The following is a 22,683-nucleotide window of genomic DNA, read 5'->3' as shown; positions in this document are numbered from 1 at the left end:
TCCAAGACCCCTGAAGAGTACAGGGAAGGCTTGCTTAATCATCTATGCCCAGGTGTGTTGTGTGTATGTGTGTGGAGGGGTAGGTGGGTGTGCTCATGTGTGTGTGTGTGAGTGCACGTGCGTGCACACCAGAGGCTTCCACTCCAGCCCTCAAACTTGTGAGCCTAGCTCCTTTGATCTGTAGTAGGGTTCTAACAAAACAAGTGGAAGGTGCAGGCCACTGGCCTCAACTAGACTCCTTTCCAGTCTTCATCTTAAATAGCCAGGATAGCCACTTTTGTTACTGAGCGTCTCACAGATCTATTAATACAGACTTTCGCTCGTTTCCACAGATGACAGTACATCCACACAGTTGTTCCTTCTTCCCTTTCGTGGGGCTTCATGCATGTTTTGGGTGACTTTTCCTGGGGTGACATGACCAAATGTTGATTCAACCCAGACAAAGCACCAAACATAGATGAAAGAGAAGATTTTTGCCCAATCTAGTGGGGAGAACCTGAGGTTCTTTGTTGCATGGAGATGTGACAGACTCTGAGATCTCTGCTCAATTTGTAGGCTGCTTCCCTGGAGGGGCCCTCCCCTAGCCTACTTCTGCTGCCTTAGAATGCTGGGGCAGGGGTGGGGGTTGGGGTGGGAGAATGGGGGTACTCCTCAGCTCAGAATTTTCTGGGCTTCCTGAGTCTGGTAAATTGCTGGACCTTCTGATTCAGAGAATTTCAGCTGCCAAGTAACTGCTGCCTAATAGCTGCAAGGCTAGTGCTCCCCAGCTGAGCTGCACCCCAGCATCAGCATCCTCTGAGGCCGCTGGCCACTGCTCCTGACAGCACAGGTCCTGGATAGTCTTCAGAGCCTTTGCCATGCTGTCGTCGCTCTGTCCATGGCATTAGATAAATCTGTAGGCTCAAGGAACAGTCTTTGTCTTTGACCCCCAGCATACCTGAGACTGTTCTGGTAGGTCACTTTTTCAGAGTAAAAGACTTTAAATCTCCCTTACCCTGGGTAACATTGAACAATGACCATTAATTTCTTTAAGTTCTGGAAGCTGCTGTTAGGGGTGGGTGTCTTCCTGGCCCTCCTCCCAAAACATGGAGCTTCCAGGCAGCAGGCAGAAGCTCTGAGGGTAAAGAAGCTGCAGACAGCCAGCTGTTGCCAGCAGCGACCTCAAAAAGAGAGGACCCCCGCTGAGGGAAAGGGGCCACAAAGGACTCAGTAGCAGCGCAGAACAGGAAGTGTCCTGCCTCTGGCGATGAGAGAGCTGGGTACCCTATTCTGAACTTGAGGTGACTGGGCAGACCCAGGGATCTTCCTCCACACTGGGCAGCTGGTCCCTGGTTGCTCCAGTTTTCTCACTGCATTTGCACACCTACATTCTATGATTGAAGCTTAGCTGGCACCCTGGAGACTATGAAGTTGTCAAGCACCGAAGGTTACTGGATGTAGGGAGAACTTCAGGGGCTGGCCCTAGACGCTCTGCTCTCCGCTTGCACCCCGTGTCCCAGCTGTGTTCACTAGGCCAGGCTTCTGCACCACCTCCCAGCGGGACTCAGCAATCCAGCTTCCAGGACTAGATCAGGGCTGCAGGCCTGGGGACTTGTTTCCACCTCACCCACCGAGTCTCCACAAGTCGCTGGGCTGAGAGAGGAATCTACGCCTAGAGCTGCCCCAGAGACCGCCACTCACTGTTTCACTAGGAAGTACACAGTCAGACAACAACATGTGGCACATGCCTTTAACCCCAGCACGCAGGAGGCAGAGGCAGGAGGATTACTCAGAGTTCTGAAGCCAGCCTGGTTTACAAAGTGAGTCCAAGACAGCTAGGGCTACACAGAGAAACCCTATCTCAAAAAACAAAAACAAAACAAACAAGAAAGTACAAAGTCAGGAGGAAAGGTGGGCAAGTGTGAAACAGGAAAAACGCTTCTAGGAGGAACCCACTCTTGAAGTCAGCATTGTTTCATTCAGGAGGCAAAGGCTTCCTTATCGATTTTTTAAAATGGAGGCAGCATGTAGACCAACCTGTTCTCAAACTTCCTATGTACTGAAGACTGGCCTTTAACTCCTGATCCTCCAGTCTTAGTCTCCTGAGTATGAACAGCTTGGACCCCTGAAGGCCCCACCCTTCCAAACTAAGGGTGAAACTTCCAACACACTCAAAAACTTACACGACACAAACCAAAGCAAGGACATGCACCAGTTCTTATCTTCCATAACAAAGCAGCATACACATCATGCCCATGACAATGCACATTTGTTCTCTGGTAATTCAGAAGTGAGAAATCCATGATGGTGGTCCTCAGCATACAGGCAAAGCTAGCTCCTACTGAAGGCTGGAGTGGAGATCCCATCTCCTTCCTGTATAAGCTGAAGGTTTTATTGTAGATGAAAGTGGGCACCAGAGCAGCCTAAACATAGTCCTCAGATTGGATATGGCCAGGGCTGTCTGTGAAAGAGAGGAGACTAGTAGGGGATAAATAAGAAAACTGGGCTGGAGAGATGGCTCAGTGGTTAAGAGCACTGGCTACTCTTCCAGAGGTTTGATTCCCAGCACCCAAATGGCACTGGGTGCATTAACTGTTAACTCCAGTTCCAGGAGACCTGATGCCCTCCTCTGGCTTGCTTGGGCACTGCATGCATATGATTCACATGCATGCAGACAAAATACCCATGCCTATAAAAGAAAACATTTAAAAAATACTGTATAACATTGACTTCAGAGCTCAGCATGGTGCTGCCCACCTGTCATCCTAGCGCTTGGGTGGATGAGTCAGAAATCATAAGCCTTTTAAGGACTGCATGCAAGGGACTCGCCTGACAGGTGCTATCTTTGCCTCAGTGGAAGAAACCTAACTGGAGGGTCATTATAGGGTAAAAAGTCTGAACACAAGCTGAGTGGTGGTGATGCATTCCCAGCACTCAGGAGGCAGAGGCAAGCAGATCTTCATGAGTTTGAGGCCAGCCTGGTCTAGGACAGCCAGGGCTATTACATAGAGAAACCTTATCACAAAACACACATACAGAGAGTCAACAAAAAGCAGCCAGAAATGTGATGATACACACCTGGAATCCCAGAACCTGTAAGGCTGGAGGACTGCCACAAGAACAGCAGCTGGGGCCACTGTGGTGGTTTGAATGAGAAATGCCCACATGGACATAGGCAACGCTTGGTACCCAGTCAGTGGAGATGTTTGAGAAGAGTTAGGAGGTGTGGCCTTGCAGAAGTAAGTAGACACTGGAGCCAAGAAAACTCTTCCTTTTAGAGGTCACTTTTAGTCATGGTGTTTTGGGTTTTTCGGTTGGTTGGTTTGGTCTTTTCTGAGGCAGGGTTTTCTCTGTGTAGCCATAGTTGTGATGCATGGCTGTTCTTGGTTGTCAACCTGGCTATATCTGGAATGAATTATAATCCAGAAATGGAGGGCACCTCTGTGAGAGCTATTCTGCTTGGTTTGAAGTGGGTGAATCCACTCCTAGTCTGGACCTTTGAAGGGGGAAGACACAGGTTTTTTAATCTGGATCTTGAGGTGGAAAAACACACCTTTAATCTGGGCCACATCTGGAAGCCTATATGAGGTCATGGAAGAAGGAAGCTTTTGCTCTTCGCTTGCTTGCCTTCCCTCCCTTGCCGGCATATACATTCCTTCACTGGCAATGTAGCCTACTTCCCCCCCCCCCAGCATATACAGAAGACCAGCTGAGACACCCAGCCTTGTGGGAGTAAACAACTATTAGATTCTTGGACTTTCAATTCACAGCTAGGCATTGTTGGAGTGGTTAGACCGAAGTCTTTAAGTCATTTCAGTAAGTCTTTATATGTATTTATTTCCTAAGTTCTGTAACTCTAGAGAACTCTGATAAATGCAGCTGTCCTGGAACTTGCTCTGTAGACCAGGCTAGCCTTGAGCTTAAGAGATCCTCCTACCTCCTGAGTCCTGGGACTAAAGCATTGTCATTAAATGGCTTAGTTATGCTGTTTTATCAGCAACAGAAAAATTGGTAGCTGGGTGGTGGCAGCTCACACCTTTAGTTCCAGCACTCAAGAGGGAGGCAGAGGCAGGCAGATCTCTAAGTTCAAGGCCAGCCTGGTCTACAGAACAAATTCCAGGACAGTAGGGCTACACAGAGAAACCCTGTCTTGAAAAAAATACAAGAAAACAAGTTGGTACTAGAGAGTGCACTGTTGTTATAACAGCCTTGACTGTTTCTTGGAAGAATGTGGAAGACTTTGGACTAAAAATAGCAGTTGACCCCTGTAAAAGGTCATCTTAGTCCTAGTAGGAGCCTGGAAGACAGCAGTGCTCAGAGTGATGTGGACTGTGAAGGCCCAGCTCAAGAGGTCTCAGAGGGGACAGTATCAGCAACTGGGCTGGAGACCATCCCTGGACTGTCTTGGCTGAGAATGTGGCTGCTTTCTGTTCTTGCCTGGGGAACTTATCTGAGGCTAAATTAAAAAGCAGTGGACTCATTTCTTTGGTGGAGGGAATTCTAATGTTATGTATGTCTGTGATTATTGTTGTTAATGATTATGTAGGTCTTCAATAAAAGAGGGCAATGGGGCAGGAAGAAACATGAAATGTATAGGTTGAAGAGGGAGAAAAGATACCCAGGAGTCTCAGTCTGACACTGAAGGGCTGAATTGCTGAGATCAGCATCAGTGAAGTCAGGCCTGCTCTATCCTGGAACAAAGGGAATGATTCCCTCAGAGGAAGGCCCAGCCTGTTAAGCTTCCTTCCACCAAGGCAAAGCTAGTCTATGGGAGCGGAATCCATGGTTCATGTGCTGAAGAGGCCATTGTGTGAAGCTATGGAAGTGAAGCCTGGGTTGCACTGGAAACCCCAAGATATCAGAGATGCCAGATTAGTGGGATGTCTGCCAAGGAACTGGAACCAGCCTGAAAGAGGCAGCAAGACTGGATGCACAGAGCCATCTCAGCCCCAAGACCAGATATGGAGCTACAGGCTTTGGAGTTAGCCATGGTTTCAGCTTTTCTCACTATGCCCCTATTCCTCCTTTCTGGATGGTAATGTGTATTCTGTGCCATTGAATGTGAGAAGTACATAATTTGTGTTTTGATTTTATAGGGGATTACAATTAAGGGACTGCTTTGAGTCTCACAATAGACACTGGTTTTAAGCAGTGTTGAGACTGTCAGACTACGGGGACTTTGAGGTTGGGCTGAATGTTTCTTTATATGGCTGAGCCTATGGGAATCAAGTAGAATGTGGTGGTTTAGAAGAGAAAGGGCCTCAAAAATCTGATGTTTGAACATCTGGTCCCAGTTCCTGGTGCTATTTGGGTAGGCTTAGGATGTGGTCTTGCTGGAAAAAAAGATGTCACTGGGTCTGGACCCCACATTGTAGCCGAGAATGACCCTGAACGCCTGATCCTGCCATTACCTCCAGTGTTGAGCGATAGCTCACTACATCCCTAGGTAATCCCATTTCTTTCTATATCCTGGTACTCACCAAGTTTGGTTCTTGCTGACAATGCTGCCAGGGACTGCCTCCCGCTCTGTGTGTACATATGTCTGCTCCAATTGCTTCCTTTGAAGAAATTCCAAGACTTTTACACACCAGATCAGAGTGTATAAAACACTGACCGGTCTCAGTCGAAGCATCACCTTTTCAGACATGTCCTGGTTGTCCTGTACAGAGTGACCTTTCCCCTTCCTGCTGTCCGAGCTGCACTCTGCTTCAGAAGTTGTGTCTGTTCTTTGGAGTTATCCTTGTGTTTTGAGGCCATGTGCGCTACAGGCCAACTAACTGTCCTTTCCCTCCCTGGTGCTGGAATGACAGGTGTGTATACCACATTTACCTTACAGTCTTGCTTTCCTGATGGCCAGAAGGTGGCTTTAGTTCTCTTGGAACTGGAGTTTCAGATTCTTGTGAGCCACCATGTAGGTGCTGGGAATAAAATCTGTGTCTTCCTGAAGAGCAGCCAGTGCTCTTAAGCTCTGGGCCATCTCTCCAGCTACCCCATCCCTACTTTAAGAGACAGTTTCTGCTAGTTATTTTTAAAAATGTATGTTGCAGTTTCTCTCTTAACCTGGCTAGCACCCAAATAATTGAGACTGGACTGTGTTATTTCTTTAATAAGCTTTACAGCACAACAACTTAACAATATTAATCCCCTAAGCTAGTCTGGCTTCCTTCCAGAGTAAATCCCCAGGACATGTGTACTTTTTGGCTTTCTCTGCTCCAGCTACCCTTTTCTCATGATGTCTCCTGGACCTCTGCTCCTGGCTGAATCCCTACCCCACCCCACCCCTTCTTTTCTCCTCCCTGGCTGCCAGGAAGTCCAGCCCTATTCTCTCCCCTACTCAGTGACTAGCTATTAAGTTGCTTTATTGATATATCAGGGGACAATTGGGGAGCCAAGTTTGGATAGGAGATTCTCAGAACAAGGATTACAACCAGATATGGGGACATAAAAATTGGCATTTGAATCTATACACAGTACACAGTAACATTATGCCTACAAATTTCATATACTCATAGCCTAGGCTGGCCTCAAACTCAACATGTAGCCAATTTTGCACCTGAATTCCTGGTCCTCTTGCCTCCAGTTTCTGAAAGTTAAGACTACATTTGCGTTTCAGGCAGGAGGATTACAAGTTCAAGCCTTGGCTTGACAAGGAAAAAAAAAAAAAAGTGAAAATAAGGCTGGCCAGATGGCTGAGCAGGTAGAGCCAATGCCACCAAGCCTAAGACAATCCCCAGGATGTTGGAAGAAGAGAGCTGATTCTGGCCAGTTGTCCTCTCCACGTGCGCAGTGGCACATGTACAACACACAGAAACCAAACTTAAGGAAATGAGCCTATGCACAGTATTTTAGTTTGAAACTAGAAAATGGGAGTCAGGCAGTCTGGAGGCAGAGGAAGATGAATCTCTATGAGTTTGAGCCTAGCCTGGTCTATAGAGTGAATTCTAGGACAGCCAGGGCTACACAAAGAAACCCTTTCTCAAAACAAACATACACAGGGAGTTTTATGGAAGAAGGGGGATATAGAAGGACCTTGGAGGGACAGGAGCCACACAAAGAGACCAACAGTGCCACAAAAAGCAGGGCCCAGGGGGAACTGCAGAGAACAATGTATCAACCAAAGACCATATATAGAGAGGACCTAGAACCTTGCTCATATGTAGCCCACTGACAGCTCAGTCTCCACGTGGGCTTCCTAGTAAGAGAAGAGACAGTCTCTGACATGAACTCAGTTGCCTGCTCCTTGACCAATTCTCCCTGGTGGGGCAACCTAGCCAGCTCACAGAGGAAGAGGATCCAGGCAGTCCTGATGGAACTTGATAGGCTAGGTAGGGGAGGAGGACTTCCCCTATCAATGGGGGGAAGAGGGTAAAGGGAGGAAGAGGGAAGGGGGGCTACAACTGGTATACAAAGTAGATAAATTGTAAATAATAATAATAGTAAACAAATAAAATCAGAAAATGTGAAGAGATGGCTCAGCAGTTAAAAATGCTTGCTGCTTTCAGAGGAGCAAAGTTCAATTTCCCCACACCTACATGATAGCCCCCTCCTGCATGCCTTAAGCACACACACACACACCTTTTTTAATTGATTAATTAATTAATTTTTTGAGACAGGGTTTCTCTGTGTAGCCTTGGCTGTGCTGGACTCCCTTTGTAGACCAGGCTGGCCCTGAACTCCCAGGGTGCTGAGATTAAAGGCATGTACCACTACTACCAAACATAAAAATTAATCTTTAAGAAAATAAAACAAGCCAAGGGTGGGGGCACACACCTTTAATCACAGCACTCAGGGAGGCAGAGGCGGATGGATTACTCTGAGTTCGAGGCCAGCCTGGTCTACTAAATGAGTCCAGGACAAGCAAGGCTACACAGAGAAACCATGTCTCAAAAAATCAAAAAAAGAAAAAGAAAAGAATACAGGAAGAGCCAGGTATGATGGTGGTGGATGCCTGCAATTCTAGTGTTTGGGGGAGGTGGAGGCAGCATGAAGAGTTCAAGGCCAGGGCTGGAGGGTACAGCAGTTAAGAGCACTTGTTCTTGAAGAAGGACCAGGAATTCAATTTTCAGCACACACAGGGTAGCTCACAACTGCCTATAATTCTAGTTCTGTCTTCCGGCCTCTGTGGATATGAGGCATGCATGTGGGTGCACAGGCAATACATTAACATCAAATAAATGCTTAGAGACAGGGTCTCCATACATATTCCCTTGTCCTTGAACTATGTTCACAGAGATCCTCCTGCCTCCTCCTGAGTTTTGGTATTAAAGGCATGCACCACCATGCCAGGCAAATAAAGAAATATAAAAAAGTAAAAAATAAGAAAAGAATAAAGGTTCAAGGATAGTCTAGGCTACATATGATGCTCCCAAAACCTGGGGAAAGGTCTAAAGTAATCCAGCCAGCAGGTTAATTGAATGATGTCCAATATGGTTCCTGACTTGGCCCGTGCAAAGCTAATGGCCTGTTTAACCTATAATTCTTGTTTTGAAAAAAGACATACTATACTAATGACTGACAATTAAGATAACAGGTCTGCAGGGCAGGAAGGGGCACTTAATTCCAGCTTTTTTGGTGGGAGGAGACTCAGGTGTATCTCTGTGAGCTCCAAACTAGCCTGGTCTACACAGTGAGTGCCAAACCTGCTAGAACTCCATAGTGAGATCCAGGCCACCCAGGGCTGCATAGTGTAAGAGCCTGTCTAAGGGGGAGAAAAAAAAAAGAAAACCAAAATCAACTAATGATAATAAAATAGTAATAAAAGTTGGCACACCTATAATTCTCCTGCACTAGGGAGGCACTGGCAGAACAAATATTTGAGACCAGCTCAGGCTTCACAAACCCACCCCCCAATACTCCCCAATTTAGGGGCTAGTGTTGATGGAGGAACTTGTTTATTCTGCCTCTCGGTGAGATTAAATGTATCTTCAGAATGGGCTGCTTTCCAATTTGGACTATGAACTTCAAACATGTGCCAGGGAGAGAGTGTATTTGAGAAGTATTTGTTCCTGTTCATTCTACTGGTATAATGCAAAGTCTTCTGCCATGTGCAGAATCAAGAAACACGCCATGATAAAGCTTTTATTTTTCTAGGGGCAGATGAAAGGGCAGGATCCTACTACATAGTACGGCTAGTCTGGAACTGTGTAGACCAGGCTGGACTCGGAACTCAAGAGACCCTCCTGCCTCCCGAGCACTGGGATTAAATGGTTGGCTTTTTCCCACCTCAGATGCTCCCTAAAAGTGTAACAAATTCAGCCAGCAAACACGCCTGTAATCCCAGCACTCTGGAGGCAGAGGCAGGTGAATTTCTGTTAGTTCGAGGGTAGCCTGGTCTACAAAGTGAGTACAGGACAGGATTCTACATACAGAATCCCTGGCTCGAAAAAAAAATTCAAATTAACAGGTGTTAATTCAAAATTAACAGGTGTCGCCCAGCTCTCAGGGGCACATGTTTTCCCTTTCCGTTTCAAGACTGGATTTTTAAGGTAACAACACAAAAAGGAAGTTGTAGTCTAGTACGCTAAACTCGGAGCCCGCCCTCCCACCCTTTCATCTGTATGGGTCACCAGCCCTTGTACTTGACCTCCTTCGTTTCTTGGTTTGACCTAAAACTCCAGGTGACCTTGGCGCTTCCTTTCCTCCTCGGTGAAGCGTTCCCGTTTTCAAGCACCTGAGATGCAAAGCGAGTGGCGCTCGGTCCCCCGGAACGCGGAGGGGAGGACAACGGGCTGCAGCTCCGCAACATGCAGTGCAGACGCAGGCTGACCACCTCCAGCCCGGCAGCTTCTCAAGCCGGCGACAAAGCGGTGCTTCCTCCTGAGTTCGCCCCCGCAAGGATGCAGAGCAGAGGTGTCAGCGTCACGCAGGCCTTGCAGACTCGCGCCCTCTGCGGAGGCAGCGGCTCCCAGACGTGCCCTTAGGTCCCCTCAGCGCGCGGGTCACACGGGGACACGCACTGCCCTGCAGACCCGCGCCTCGGGGCTCTGCACGGCGACGGCTACGCAGAGCTCCTCCGAGGTCCTTGCGGCGCGGATCACCGCTGTCCTCCTCAGCGTCTCCACAGCCGTTCCAGCCCCACGGTCCTGGACGCAGGAGGAGCTCATCCGAGAGGAGGATCTTCCCACTCCGTAGCCCCGGGCCACCTGGTGGAAAAGTCGCAGTTCCAGAACGCAACCGGTGCGCTTCCGTCAGGAAGCCCCGCCCTCCGGCTGGGAGTGGGCGTGGTCCTCAGACAGCGTCCGTTGCCCCGCCCAACTGCCTCCCAACGGCTCTCGAGGTCCAGCCGAGGAGTGGGGCGGCTCCAGCTGGCAAATTGCGCATGCGCGCGCACGCGCAGACGCTATAGGCGGAGCTCACTAGTCGGCCCTTCCCTACCCCAGCGTCTCCTCCCGCCCCCATCTCCCAACCTCCTCAGCGTGGCGCCGACGCTGCGTGCGGCGCGGGTTACCCAGAGTGCTCAGCGCGGGGGCAGCTCACTGGAGTTTGGTTCTCGAGGCGGCGGTGGCGGCGGCTCCTCCGTCGGCGGCTCCTCCTCCTCGCTCGGCGGCGGCGGCGGCGGTCCGGGGCCCGAGCTCCGGTCCCCTCCGCTTCCCACCGTCCTCCGCCATCTCCCCGAGCGCCCCGACCTCCTCTGGCGCCGCGGGGAACATGCGGCTCCGTTCCCGGAGGCCGGCGAGTGACTGACCCGCGTCCACCCGCCTCAGCCCGCCCGCTCGCCGGCCCGGCCGCTCCCCCCCGCTTCGCCCAGGCAATGACAGCGGCTCCGACGTCTCCGCAGCAGATGAGGGACCGGCTGCTGCAGGCCATCGATTCCCAGAGCAACGTAAGTGACTGCCGCGCGATCGGGGACCGAGGCCGCATGTGCCGGGACCCTCCCCCTCCAACGCGTCCCCGGCCAGGGGTCCTCTCCCGGCGGCGCTCTGCCCATCACAGCCGCTGCCATCCCGGTCTCTGGTTGTCCTGGGTCCGGGAGCCTCAGGCAAGGCGGATAGCCCGGCAGCTAAGGGTACCTGAGGCCGAGGCTTCACGCGGCCTGGACTGAGGGATCTTTCAGAGCTTTGATCAGAGCTGGTTCTCCTCGATTGTCCCAGCCTGACTGCCCTTGGTGTTTCCCATCGTGCCCCATCTGTCTCTATCCGACCCCGGGAACTGAGAGCCCCCCGGAAGGTCTCCCTGCCGGGGGCAAGGTGAGAAGCAACTGGTGTCCCCGCGATGACTCGGGTAGCCCGCGTCTCCCGAGTCTCGGCCTTTCCTCCCTTTCGGTCTTATAGGCTGAAATCTCCTTCGTGGGCTTGTAGGGAGCCCTAGGCCCACTGTGCCCCTGTCTGTTGCCTAGGATCCCTGAAGTGTCTCCTCTCTTCTCTAAGACTGGACATAGCCGGATAAACCTCCCCTGGGGTCGCTGCCTACAGAGGGTAGCATCCTTCCTGTCATCTTTCTTGGCCTACATACTCCGTTTCGAGTCTGATCAGAAGCCAAAGCCTGGGGTTTTGGTACTGAATTACTGCTCATCACAGTTGATTGTTTTCTCACCCCTACCTTCCGGTCCTACTTCCATCTCTCTTTGCCCACTTGAAGGACATTCTGGAGCTTTGGGCCCTAGGCTGTCAAGATTTAACTGGAAGGGCTAACTTTGTGTCACATTTTCTTCTGCTAAGAGCCCTGTGAGCAGAAGGACACCTTTGTCTTCCTGTGTGAGCATAGACTAATCTCACCTGTTCTTGTATTTTTTTCCAAAGGTTTGTTGGCAGTGTAGGGGTCGGAGGTCCTTGTTCCTGGCAGGAGCAGGGCCATGAGATGATGCACAGGCATTCAGATACGAAGTGTTTGCTGGAAGATCAGGAAGTGGTCTTTGAGATCACATTTTAATATGCTCGAAATGGAAGAAAAATCATCTTGGGCTTGGCCAGTAACAGGTTTGAGCAGGGAGCCTTTGTGGGTTCCCTTGCTTGGCTTTTTACTCTTAGCATTGTGCAGTATTCTGGTGTGTCAGAAGAATCAGTCACATTGTTTGTGCAGTCTTGGTAGAGATGGAGGTGTCTTGGTCTCTGTAAGAATGTGCTTGCCAAATCCAAAGTAATTCTCTTTTTCCTGGCCTTCAGGTCCCATCAAAATCAACTTGATAGTAATTTAGGAAATATTTTAGATATTTTGGGGGGGGGTGGAGTAGGGACAGGCTAGATTAAAATTTTCCAGAAAGTATTTTTTTGTAGCTTTTGGCTTTTTTTTTTTTTGTCAGTGACTGTATTACTGACTGTAATACTGACTGTATAATCACATGATTAGGATATTAGAAGACAAAAACAGGTGATATGAAAATGTAGCCTTGGTGGCTTTCGCATCTCTTTTGAAGCCACAGTGCACACAGTTAATTTTTTTTTTCTTGTTTTTGACACAGGGTTCCTCTTCTGTGTATCTCTGGCTGTCCTGGAACTCACTCTTCGTAGACAAGGCTAGCCTCAGATCTGCCTGCCTCTGCCTCCTGATTGCAGGGATTAAAATTCATGAATCACCACTGCCCACCCTCCACAGTGTAATTCCTTTGCTGAAATATTATCAGGGGACCTGACTGCTGCCTGTGAGGGTGTTGGGATCAGCAAGTGCTTTGACAGGTAGTCATGATGCTGTAGATCAGGTGGGGCAACAACCTTGGGGGTCCAGTGCTAGGTAAGGCTCTGACTTAAAGGGTTATTAAGAAAGAAGGCCCATATTTTAGTTTCTTTTCTTTCCTTTCTTTTTTTTTTTGAGACAGAGTCTACCTGGAACTATGTATCTAGACCAGGCTGGCCTCACAGAGGATCTATCTGCCTCTACCTCCCAAATGCTGGGATTAAAGGCATGTGCCACCTGTGCCACCATACTTGGCCCACACACATTAGTTTCTTGACTCTTCTTGTGCCTAAGTGTTACTATGCTCATTGGCCTGTGGGTAAGTTACTTGGAGTGTATATCTCAAATGGCTTTAGTGATAGGAAGACCTTATTGTGGTGGCATGAGTTGAGATCTTGTCTCTGAGTGAGGAGAGAACTGTTTCCCTAAACGCACTGTGTCGGTGACCATCCATTAATACAACTAGATGTATGTGACAGGTGTTGGCTTTGCAGGATCTTTGTAAAACTCAGCCTGGCAGACTGTCCTTGATTTCTTGCTGAGGTATTCCAGGGTGCCCTGCATTTGTACTTTTTCTGGGATTTCTCAGGGCTCAGGTAAGAGCTGCGTGTTGGCACAGGGCTCTCTGCTCTGTTCTGTCCACTGATGAGCTCCACCACTTGGTAATTGACACATATTTAGGATGTTCATGGAAAAAATACAAAACGGGGACAGAGTTGAAGAGCCAACACTAAAATTAACCCTCTTCAGAGAAAAGTGACAGAGAATGGTGTCATGTAGTGCTTACCTTTATGAACGTGCAATTATGGCTGGGCAGTTTAGCTGTTGACTTAAAAATATCAGTGCCAGGCAGCTGACCTGATGTCTACAGCCTCTGAAGTTGAGAATGACATCTGACTGACCAGCTCCTTGACCAAGGAGGTCTCAGGAGGAAAGCTGGTTCTGTTGTGTTCTAGACTCAGCAGCAGCAAGCACTATCCTTTCTCCAGGCCTGTATTTCAGGAAGTCCACTCTCCCTTGCAAAAGGCAGCTAACAGACTTCCAGAACTATGGACTCTTCACTCACCTCAGTGTGTGTTAGCTCAGGGTGCCAACAGCCTCTGAAGTGTACTGCATATCTGCTTGTAGTCTGTGTTGTGTAAAAAGGTGAGGGGTATGACTTACTCTTGCACAGAAATCATAGTGAACACCTGCTTTGGCCAGTGGTGGGGTTCTTAGTTCTATGGTACCCTTGCTGTTTGAGAAAAGCCTGAGTGAACCATGTTTTCTGAGAGATTGCATCCTCATAGTTGTTCCATATCTAGTCCCTTTCCTAGAAAAGAGTCCTGTTCCTTTTCTCCATGATGGTTGCTCTTGAGCCTGTGGCTCAGGAGCTGCCTCCAAGCCCCCATTTCCTTAAGAAGCCCTGGGACTGTTCCACGTCCTGAAGGCCAGCTGTGGAATGGCCTAATGGGAGCCTTGATCAGACTGAGAAGATCACAGGTGGCTTGAGATGTGTCTGTGGAGAATGTGGGTGTAACCCTATGGCTAACAGATTTTACTCTTCAAGACTGTGCAAGGACAGTACAGTCTCATGAAAACCTAAGTGAAGTGGTGGTCCAAAATGGGGCTTTCCAAAGGCAGGCTTTTGGCCCTGGGTACAGTAGTAGCCAAAGAAAGCTTGGTGAAGGAGGACTTGATTCAACCACTGTTGGGCTTTGGAGCAAATGTCCTTAGGAGCCACTGTCTTCCTGTCACTCCTGCAGAAGCAGGCACTACAGCCATCGTTTCCCACTTCAGATCACTTGCCTCTGCTGGCCTGCAAGTTCCTTGCTGCCAAGGAACTGGGTAAGCAGTCTTGGATGAGCTCCTTCTAGATCCAGAGTTTCTTCTGCTTGCTTGCTTCAGGAGTTCATGCAAGGTGGATTGTGTGAACTTTTCCAGATATCTAGGGAGATAGTGTATATCCCTAGTTAATTTGCCAAGGAGAGATGTACACCCCTAGTTAATTTGCATGGCACCCCAGCAGTGTGTTCTGTTCACCCCAATATCCCTATAAAGGAAGGTGGGATGAAGCCAGTTCCCTTTCTGACAGCATAATGCTAGAGTGTCTCCTGTGGCCAAGAGAGGACAAGATACTTTTGTTTCTTACCGACTTCATGTAAGAGGACTGACTGGCCCAGAGTTAGGGACTTACCCAGAGTTAAGTGACAGCACTTCTGACGCTGATTAGTATCGTGTTGTGGTTGAGAAATGGAGACATGACCTCAGAAAAGGCATGAAGCAGGGTTGAGCTGGTATGAAGAACAGGGAGGTAGTGTCATGCTGCCCTGGCTCAGAGCATCCTTTGCAGTCAACTCCTGTTACTGTTGGGGTGTCAGCCTGGTGGAAGGGTGTCATGAACTGATGTACTTCCTGAGTCGGGAAGGCCTGGCCTGCCAATCCTATGTGATCGTAGCTGGGTGAGATTTAACCCGCTAGCATCTTAAGGGCCCTGTTCCAGTATCAATGGGCATAGAACTTTGCCTGCATCTTGTGCTTCAGCTTGGCTTTCTTCTGAAAAGTGACAATTTAAAATGCCAGTGATTCTGTCAGAAAGAGGAAACAGGAGCTGAGTGTCAGCTCTGCCTGGGCCTGTACAGTGGTGTTTCTATTGTTCTCTGCTGTGACCAGGATTCAGGAGAACAGTATGGCAGTTCTGACTTTTTGGGAAACCAGGTAGCAAATGTCACTTGGGAATCAGGTTTTGTTTGACATGTTGTTTCCCTGAAGAAAGTAGAATTTGTCCTCAGTGAGATTTTAGGTGGACCTCAAAGCTGGAGGTTCTTTCTAGAAGCCTAGAGAGCTGTCCAAACATTGTCCTGGAAGAGGGACTTTTGTCTGGACACAGATCTAAAGAGCATGTAGTAGCCTTGATCCCAGCACTCTGGAAGCAGAGGCAGGTGGGCTCCTCTAAGTTTGAGGTCAACTTGGTCTACAGACTGAGTTCTACGTCAGCCAGGGCTACACAGAGAAACCCTGTCTCAGAAGGGGTTGGAGGCATGTATTGTCCCTTGACTCATGATGTCATGCAGACATGACAAGGTGCCAGGGCTGGGTGAAGGGTTATCTGCTTCCGCAGTCTTCAGCACCATTTGATCTCAAACTGGCCCCAGTTTGAGTGTGCTGGGAGGCTGTCTGCTGCTTCTTCTGAAGGTGCTTCTTGGAGCTGCTCCCTTTTCATTTCCTGGGAGTGGGCTGTCCTGAGCCTGGCTTTGTAGCTGGTTGTGAGAATGGGCAGCTGAGTTTGGGGTTCATCAGGCAGTAAGCAGACAGTGTGTTTTCTGGTTGCCTTGCTTTGTCTGCACTCCTTTCATTCTCAGGGTGTTCCTTAGTGTAGGGTCCTTCGAAAGGGCGAGGTGAACCTGTGCTGTATCTAAGCTTCCTCCCAGTATCAGGTCTGGGAAGCCATGCACTTACATCTTCATCACCAACGGGGATTCATGGTTTACAGAAAATTGTGGTGAATCTAAGAGGGTGGCTAGTAGATAGCCATTTCTCTGTAGTGCTTATAGTACTTGGGGTGATGGGCAGACTTGAGTGCAGTCAGTCCTGGCCTTTGGGCATCTGGAGCCTACAAGGAGGTCAAATGGTGAGCAGAGTGTAACTGTGACGTGCAATGTCTGGCCTTGTGGCTGCAACTCTGGAGCCCAAATGGAACAATTTCCCTGTGTCTTATTTAAAGTAAGATTTTTTTTTTCCTTTATTAATGTGTGTGTGTACATGCTTGTGGGTGTGCTGCTTATGTGCCTGATTGGAGAGAATTGCAAGTTATAGCACATCTGTGAATGCCAGAGGACAATTTTGTAGAGTCAGTTTCTCCCTCCATGTTTATGTGGGTTCCAGAGGATTGAACTCTGGTTGCTAGGCTTGTACCACAGTACCTCTACTTGCTGAGCCATCTTGCCAAAAAAAAAATAATAATAATTTTTTTTAACTTGTGTGTGTGCCACATGTGTACAGGTACTGGGGAGCTAGAAGAGGCCATAAGGTAAACTGGGGTGGTATCCTGATGTGGGTCCTGGGAGTCTTTAAATTAAGAGATTGACTTTATGTGAATTAGTGTTTTGCCTGCATATTGCTATCTGCACCATAAATGTGCTTATGAAGAATTGCGACCCATCATGTGGATGCTGGGAACTGAACTTGGGTCCTTTGTAAAGAACAGTGAGCCCTCTTAACCTCAGAGCCATCTCTTTAGCCCAAGATAGAATTCTTTTGTTATTGTTTTTGTTGTTTCATTTTTTGAAACAGGGTTGCTCTGTAAACCAGGCTGTCCTAAAACTCGAAGAGATTGCCTGCCTCTGCTTCTCAGGTGCTGGGATTAAAGGCATTCACAGCCACCACCGCTTGACTCAAGATAGAAGTCTTGAGAGCATGAAATGCCTCTCTGAAATACTCTGTCGTCTGGAAGTTGAGAATTAACATGCTCTACAGCAGGTGCAGGCAGTTAGCATTTCTTGGTTTGTCTGCTGTTGGGGGAACAGATGTGGAAGGAGTAGTCAGGTTGGTCAGCCACTGAGCAGTTTGTCCTGTGGACTCGAGAATGGAGCTGTGCACATTTCAAGCTGTCTAAGAGAGCTGGAGAGCTTGGACTTGGCTGAGGCTAAAATTTCATTTTCATTTGTCTTGTTTTTTAGTTGCCAGCTTGCTCTTCTGCCTGGTTAGCCTAGAACTCTTGCCTCAGCCTTCCAGGTGAGCACTGTACCTGAAGTGGTATGATACTGTGTGGGTATAGACAAAGAACAGGAAGGCAGGAATCCTGGGAGAAAGCCTGCTGCCCTTAGGGTTGTCTTGGATTGTTAGCTGGCTAGTAAGTCCAGGGCTACCAGGACCCTTGGACTTTGTGGTGACCATCTAGTTTTCTAATCCGTGGTTCTCGTGGGTTCTTGAAGAGAGGATCACTTCAGGTGAGGTGAGGTGATGTGCCCTCTAGGTATGCAGGCCTGCCAGGCAGCTGGGATTCCAGCCTCTGAGCTTCTAGAGTTCACTTTCTTGGTTCCAGCCAGTGGAGCTTGTGAGCCTGGGAAGCCCAGGGTGGGCCATCAAGGTTCTAGCTGGCCTTGGTGGTGTACACCTCTTTTTTTTTTTTTTTTTTTTGAGACAGGGTTTCTCTGTGTAGCTTTGCTTGTCCTAGCTTTGTAGACCAGGCTGGCCTTGAACTCATAGAAATCTGCTTGCTTCTGTCTCCCTGAGGGCTAGGCTTAAAGATCTGTACCACCATGCCCTGTACCACCATTAAAGGCATTTAATCCCAGAGCGCTGGCCGATCTCTTGAGTTCCAGGCCAGCCAGAATTATACACAAACTTTGGCTCAAAATAAACAAAATAATTTTTTAAAATGGTTTCTCCAGAACTCAAAGGTAGGCATAATGTCTTGCGTTGGCAGCAGCATCTGTAGCAAGCCAGTGTCACTAGATGAGCACATTGGCTTCCAGACACGGAGAGTATTTGCTTGTTCTCCCATCCTGAAGGTAGGCACACATCTTTAGCTAAGGGGCCAAGAGAGACTAAGCAAAGTGCGGGCCTCAAACCAGTTCTGGGTGACCCTGAAGCAAGTGGGCTCAGTGCTGCCTAGCCCATCTTCCTGCTACAGGGCTCCTGAGAGCTGAACTCTATCTCAGAGGCTCCACCATAATGGCTTGAAATGTCTAGTTTGTATTTCTATTCACTTCCCTGTTCCTGCAACTTTTTTTTTCTTTTACTTAAGAAATATTAAAAGAAATTTAATTTTTATTTAATGTGTCTGAGTGGTTGTATGCTGCCCTACCGCAGATGCTTGAGGAGGCCAGAAGAGGGCACCGGATCCCCTGGAGTTGGAGCTACAGATGGTGTGAGTTGTGTTTGCAAGAGTCCTGGGAACTTCTGGCCACCTCTCCAAAACATCACGTTTACTCTTTTAACTCTGGGCTACAAACTGTTTTATGTTCAAAAACCTATTTTCATTTTAGTCTGTTCTCTCTTGTTGTGCTTTTAAGTATAGTCGGGGTTTTTTGTTTGTTTGTTTTTGTTTTTTAAGCCCTCAAATTTGAGTGTGGCTCTGAAGTGAGAGGTTATCTTGTTTTTAGCTGGGACTCTTAGATGAGAAATCTGGTCTTACCTGTATTTTACAACTAAAAATCAATTTTTGTACTCCCCTGGTGGTGAGTCCCATTTATCCCCATAGCGCTTCCTTATTTGGAAATCACTCCGTGTGAAATCCACATGTCTTCCTGTGTAACAGTCATCATTTAAAAACCCACTAAAGTCAAGGCACGTTTTTTAATCTCTTTATCTCTAGCTACTCCTCCTCCTTCCCTTTTTCTTCCCTCCCTCATTTTGAGGCAAGCAAGGTCTTACTGTGTAATTCTGGCTGCCCTGGAACTCATATAGACCAGGCTGGTCTCTACATTCGTAGTGCTGGAATTAAAGGCTTGCACTGGTATGCCCAACTGGTGTGTGTGTCACATACTCTATAGACCAAGCAGGCCTTGACCTTAATTTCTCCAGCCTCTGCGTCCAGAGTGCTGGGATTAAAGGCATATACCACCATGTCCATCTATTTTTTGTTTTGAGACAGGTTTCTCTGTGTCCTGGCTGTCCTAGAACTCACAGAGACCTACCTGCCTCTGCCTCTGCCTCCCAAGTACTGGGATTAAAGGCATGCACCACTGGCACCTGGTTCAGCATTTTCTTTTTTTACTAAAAAAATCTTATTGGATGTGCAGGAGACAGTTATACCATGCCACTTGAATGGGGGTCAGAGGACAACTTAAACACATACACACACACACACACACACATATATTTATATGTATGTGTGTGTGTATAAAGCAGCCATATTTTTAGAATGGAGAGTTACAGGCAGTTGTGAATCATCTAACATGGATGCTGGACCTGAGAACATTGGAAGATGTTCTCTAACCATTTCTCTAAGCAAGTGTTCCTAACCACTGAGCTATCTCTCTAGTCCCGGATAGTTGGTATGTTTTGGGTAGCCTTGAATGTCTGAGTTTAAGCGACCCTCCTCAGCCTTCCAACTGCCTGTAGCTAGTGGCCTGCCCCACCCCACCTTTGATTAAGGATCTTGTTTTCTGTCTTATAGGCTCCTTCCAGCTCCTAATAGGTTGTCTGGGGAAAGGGCTGGTTTCGAACTGTCTCTCAGCTCCCATCTGAGCAGCCGGTGGATGTCAGGTGCTGGCAGCTTCCAGTGCTTTACGTACATTCAAAGCACAGAGTAGAGTCTGTGAGGCAGGTGTCTGCTGTGGGAACGGAGGCTTGGCAGCCACATGGTTAGATGGAATGAGGCTGATGTTGGAGTTTGGTCCTTTTGCTGGGATAAGCTGAGAGGAGAGTTAAACAGATGGGTATCCCTTACCTAAAGGTCTTGGGCATATAAATGCTTCAGACCTGGAGTCTTTTGGATTTTACCATGTACCCATAGACTTCTTCCTCTCAGTGTCACTAATGAGGGACAGTAGAAAGGAGGGAGGTCTAACTGGAGGGAGATCTAGCTCATGCAGAGACTCTGGGCAGAGGGCCCCCTTTGCCAGGTGCAGTGTGATTTGTTGGTGATTGACTGTGGTTTGGCTTGACTGGTCAGGAGCTCTGTAGTGCACACATACATCAGTGGTTGGTGAGCTTCTGAGAGAGCACTATAAATAGTGGTGGTGGCCCTATTTGTCGCCTTTCCTTTCCTGGCTCAGGTTGGAGTTTCCTTAGGGTGAACTGTAGTTAATGGTAATAGTTTTCTTTTCTTTCTTTTTTGGGGGTGCTTGTGTGGAGTGAGGGCCCCCAGGCTTGGGACCAGGACATCTGGTTTGGTCTGATTGCTTTGCCTGTTTCCTATTGTCTTTCCCATCCCCCTGGTTAACCCCAAGAAACCTGAAACCAATACCTGTGCTTCTGGGCTGCTGCTTCCCTTAGATTGGCCAGACGACAGGCCCAAGGAATGATTGTTGCATGAGCACTGTCTTTTCCTGTGCTCTGGATGTTCTGAGTAGCATGAGAGCCCTTGGCTCTCTGCTTTTCCTAGGTGTTTGGCAGCCTGGGGTTAGCTGGTAGAGGAAGGTTTGTGAATGGGCGTTGCTATCACTGGTTTTAAAGGAGCTGAGTTCACACACTGCCAGTTGGTGACTCCCAAGGAAGAAATTGGGAGCTGACTTCCCAGAAAAGGGGTGCACAGTATCTTCTATCCAGGCTGCCAAACTCTTACTTTGCCAGGCTTCCTTTTGTGTCTTCCCAAAGCTTAGCCATTGCAGTTTGGGTTTAAAGTTGAGGTGGGAGAGGGGGAGGTAACTGCATTTTATGTTGTCATGTACTTATTACATACTTGCATTTGTGTATGCTCAAGCATGTAGGGCTTCCTCCACGTGGTGGCAAAGACATCAGCTCCTCTGAATCAGGCCAGCCAATTGTTGTTTGGAGGGTAGTGGATAGGCTATAAGAAAGTGCCAGTGCCCATAGGAGGTTTCCAGAAGCAGGAACTACTGTGTAAATAGAAATAGTAGGTGTCCCAGGATAATCATGAAATTGGAGCCTGCAGGACCAACAAACTGGCTATCATGGTCTTGGCCAGGATTAGAGGACCACACCATGGTGCATTTGGCTTTTTATGCTTGCATGAGGGTGCTGCTAGGAAAGGTTGGAATTCATGCTGCACTAGTCCTTCCAGGAACTAGGGACATGTCCTGTCTCCTGCCTCAGATGTGGTTTCTATCCCAGCAGATACTGAATGCAAATGGCATTGTCTGTTTTGTAAAGTAAGCCATCTGTGGGCACCAGGGTGCTTGCTGTATTGCCAGAATGCCTTCCTGGGTTGCTGCTGCATTGTTTCCTGTGCCCATCATGATTCAGTCTTAGAGTGGACCATTGCCCTTGCCTTCAATATTGGCCTTCCCTTTCTGTGTACATCCCCTTTTGGGGATGTCCCCTGTATTTTGGCTTTACCAGCACCATTTGTGCACTCACCTGACTTCAAAGCTCTCCTCTTGTGCTGTTGGGCCCTGTGTGTCCGCCACAACTTCCTGAACACTCCATGACTAGGCAACCCTGTCTTGATTAGGCTGCCTCTTCATCTCAGCCCTGGTTGTGCCTGGCTGTGTTCTTTGATGCTGTGGACTACCATTCTGGGCCGCCTGAAATTATCCTGGGTTCTTCTAGGACACTGGGTCTTGGGCCTTCTAGAGTAGCCAGTTGCATCTCCTCTTGGCTTGTCTCAGAGCCAGTTGCTACAAACTAAGATTGAGATGTGGAACCTGCTGCTGACTGCCAAGGAACTTCAGCAACTAAGGTGGCATTTGAAGAAGACCATCTGTTTTTCTTGTAACCTGGCCTTTCTGTTTGCCTTCCACCTTGGGTAACCTTAAGTTTGCAGCCTTTTCTTAGGAGGATGTAGACTGGCTGTTGAGACTGGGATGCAGTGGACAATGTTTTGGTTGCTAACATGTTAATAATGCACAGGTGACAAGGAAGCAGTCCATCTAGCTCCACTGCCATTCTGGTGTTCTGAGGAAACACCTTCCTCCAGTTCAGTACCTCAGTCTGGCCAGTCGTAGTGCTCTATCTTCCTGGTCAGTGATTAGCTCAGGGAAGCACTGTGACCCAACAGGAGCTTGTGCAAGTTACAGCACTTTGTTGGTGGAGTTAGGGCCGACGTAAGTGGGAGAGGCACGAGATGCTTACTGTTGGGTCAGGCCAGCTGAATGAGCTGGTTATGCCTCCTTGGAGCTGGCTTCTCTGTCCCTTGAAACAAAGAGAGTCAAGACAGACTTGTAGGAGTACTTTGGGTCCCAGGCTCTGACTCAGGCAGCCTCTTACTGGCCTTGGCTGGTGGATCAGGAGCTCCTGAGCTCTTATTCTGTTTTCTGATCACTGCTCTCCTTGCTTCTCCCCTCTTTTATTTTCTCCTGTGCTTTGGGCCTAGAGAGCCCTCAGCAGCACTGTGGTCTAGCTGCTTTTGACAGTCAGATCCATTTTGCACTCCTTTAACTGAATAACATATGCCTGCTATTCCCCTCCTTAGTTCCCCATTGAGGGAAGACATGGTGGTTGGCCTCTTGTGTTGCTGGTACCTGTTCATTCTATGACCAAAGTATA

At 48.4% G+C, this 22,683-nt stretch overlaps 1 protein-coding gene across 1 annotated transcript in view; it reads left to right on the top strand.

The window, feature by feature from the left end:
• Positions 1–10,505: 10,505 nt before the first annotated feature.
• Positions 10,506–22,683, top strand: part of Med26 (mediator complex subunit 26) — a 36,023-nt gene continuing 23,845 nt past the window's right edge. The window contains exon 1 of the mRNA XM_055597326.1: positions 10,506–10,801. Within this exon, the coding sequence (XP_055453301.1) occupies positions 10,730–10,801 (72 nt within the window). The 5' untranslated portion in view covers positions 10,506–10,729. The remainder of the gene's footprint in view (positions 10,802–22,683) is intronic.

Source organism: Psammomys obesus, unplaced genomic scaffold, assembly GCF_907164565.1.
Source record: "Psammomys obesus unplaced genomic scaffold, mPsaObe1.curated_primary_1811, whole genome shotgun sequence".
In the NCBI taxonomy this organism is placed as follows: Eukaryota; Metazoa; Chordata; class Mammalia; order Rodentia; family Muridae; genus Psammomys; species Psammomys obesus.
The sequence above is the reverse complement of the archived record's forward strand: the minus strand, read 5'-3'. Positions and strand labels throughout refer to the sequence as shown.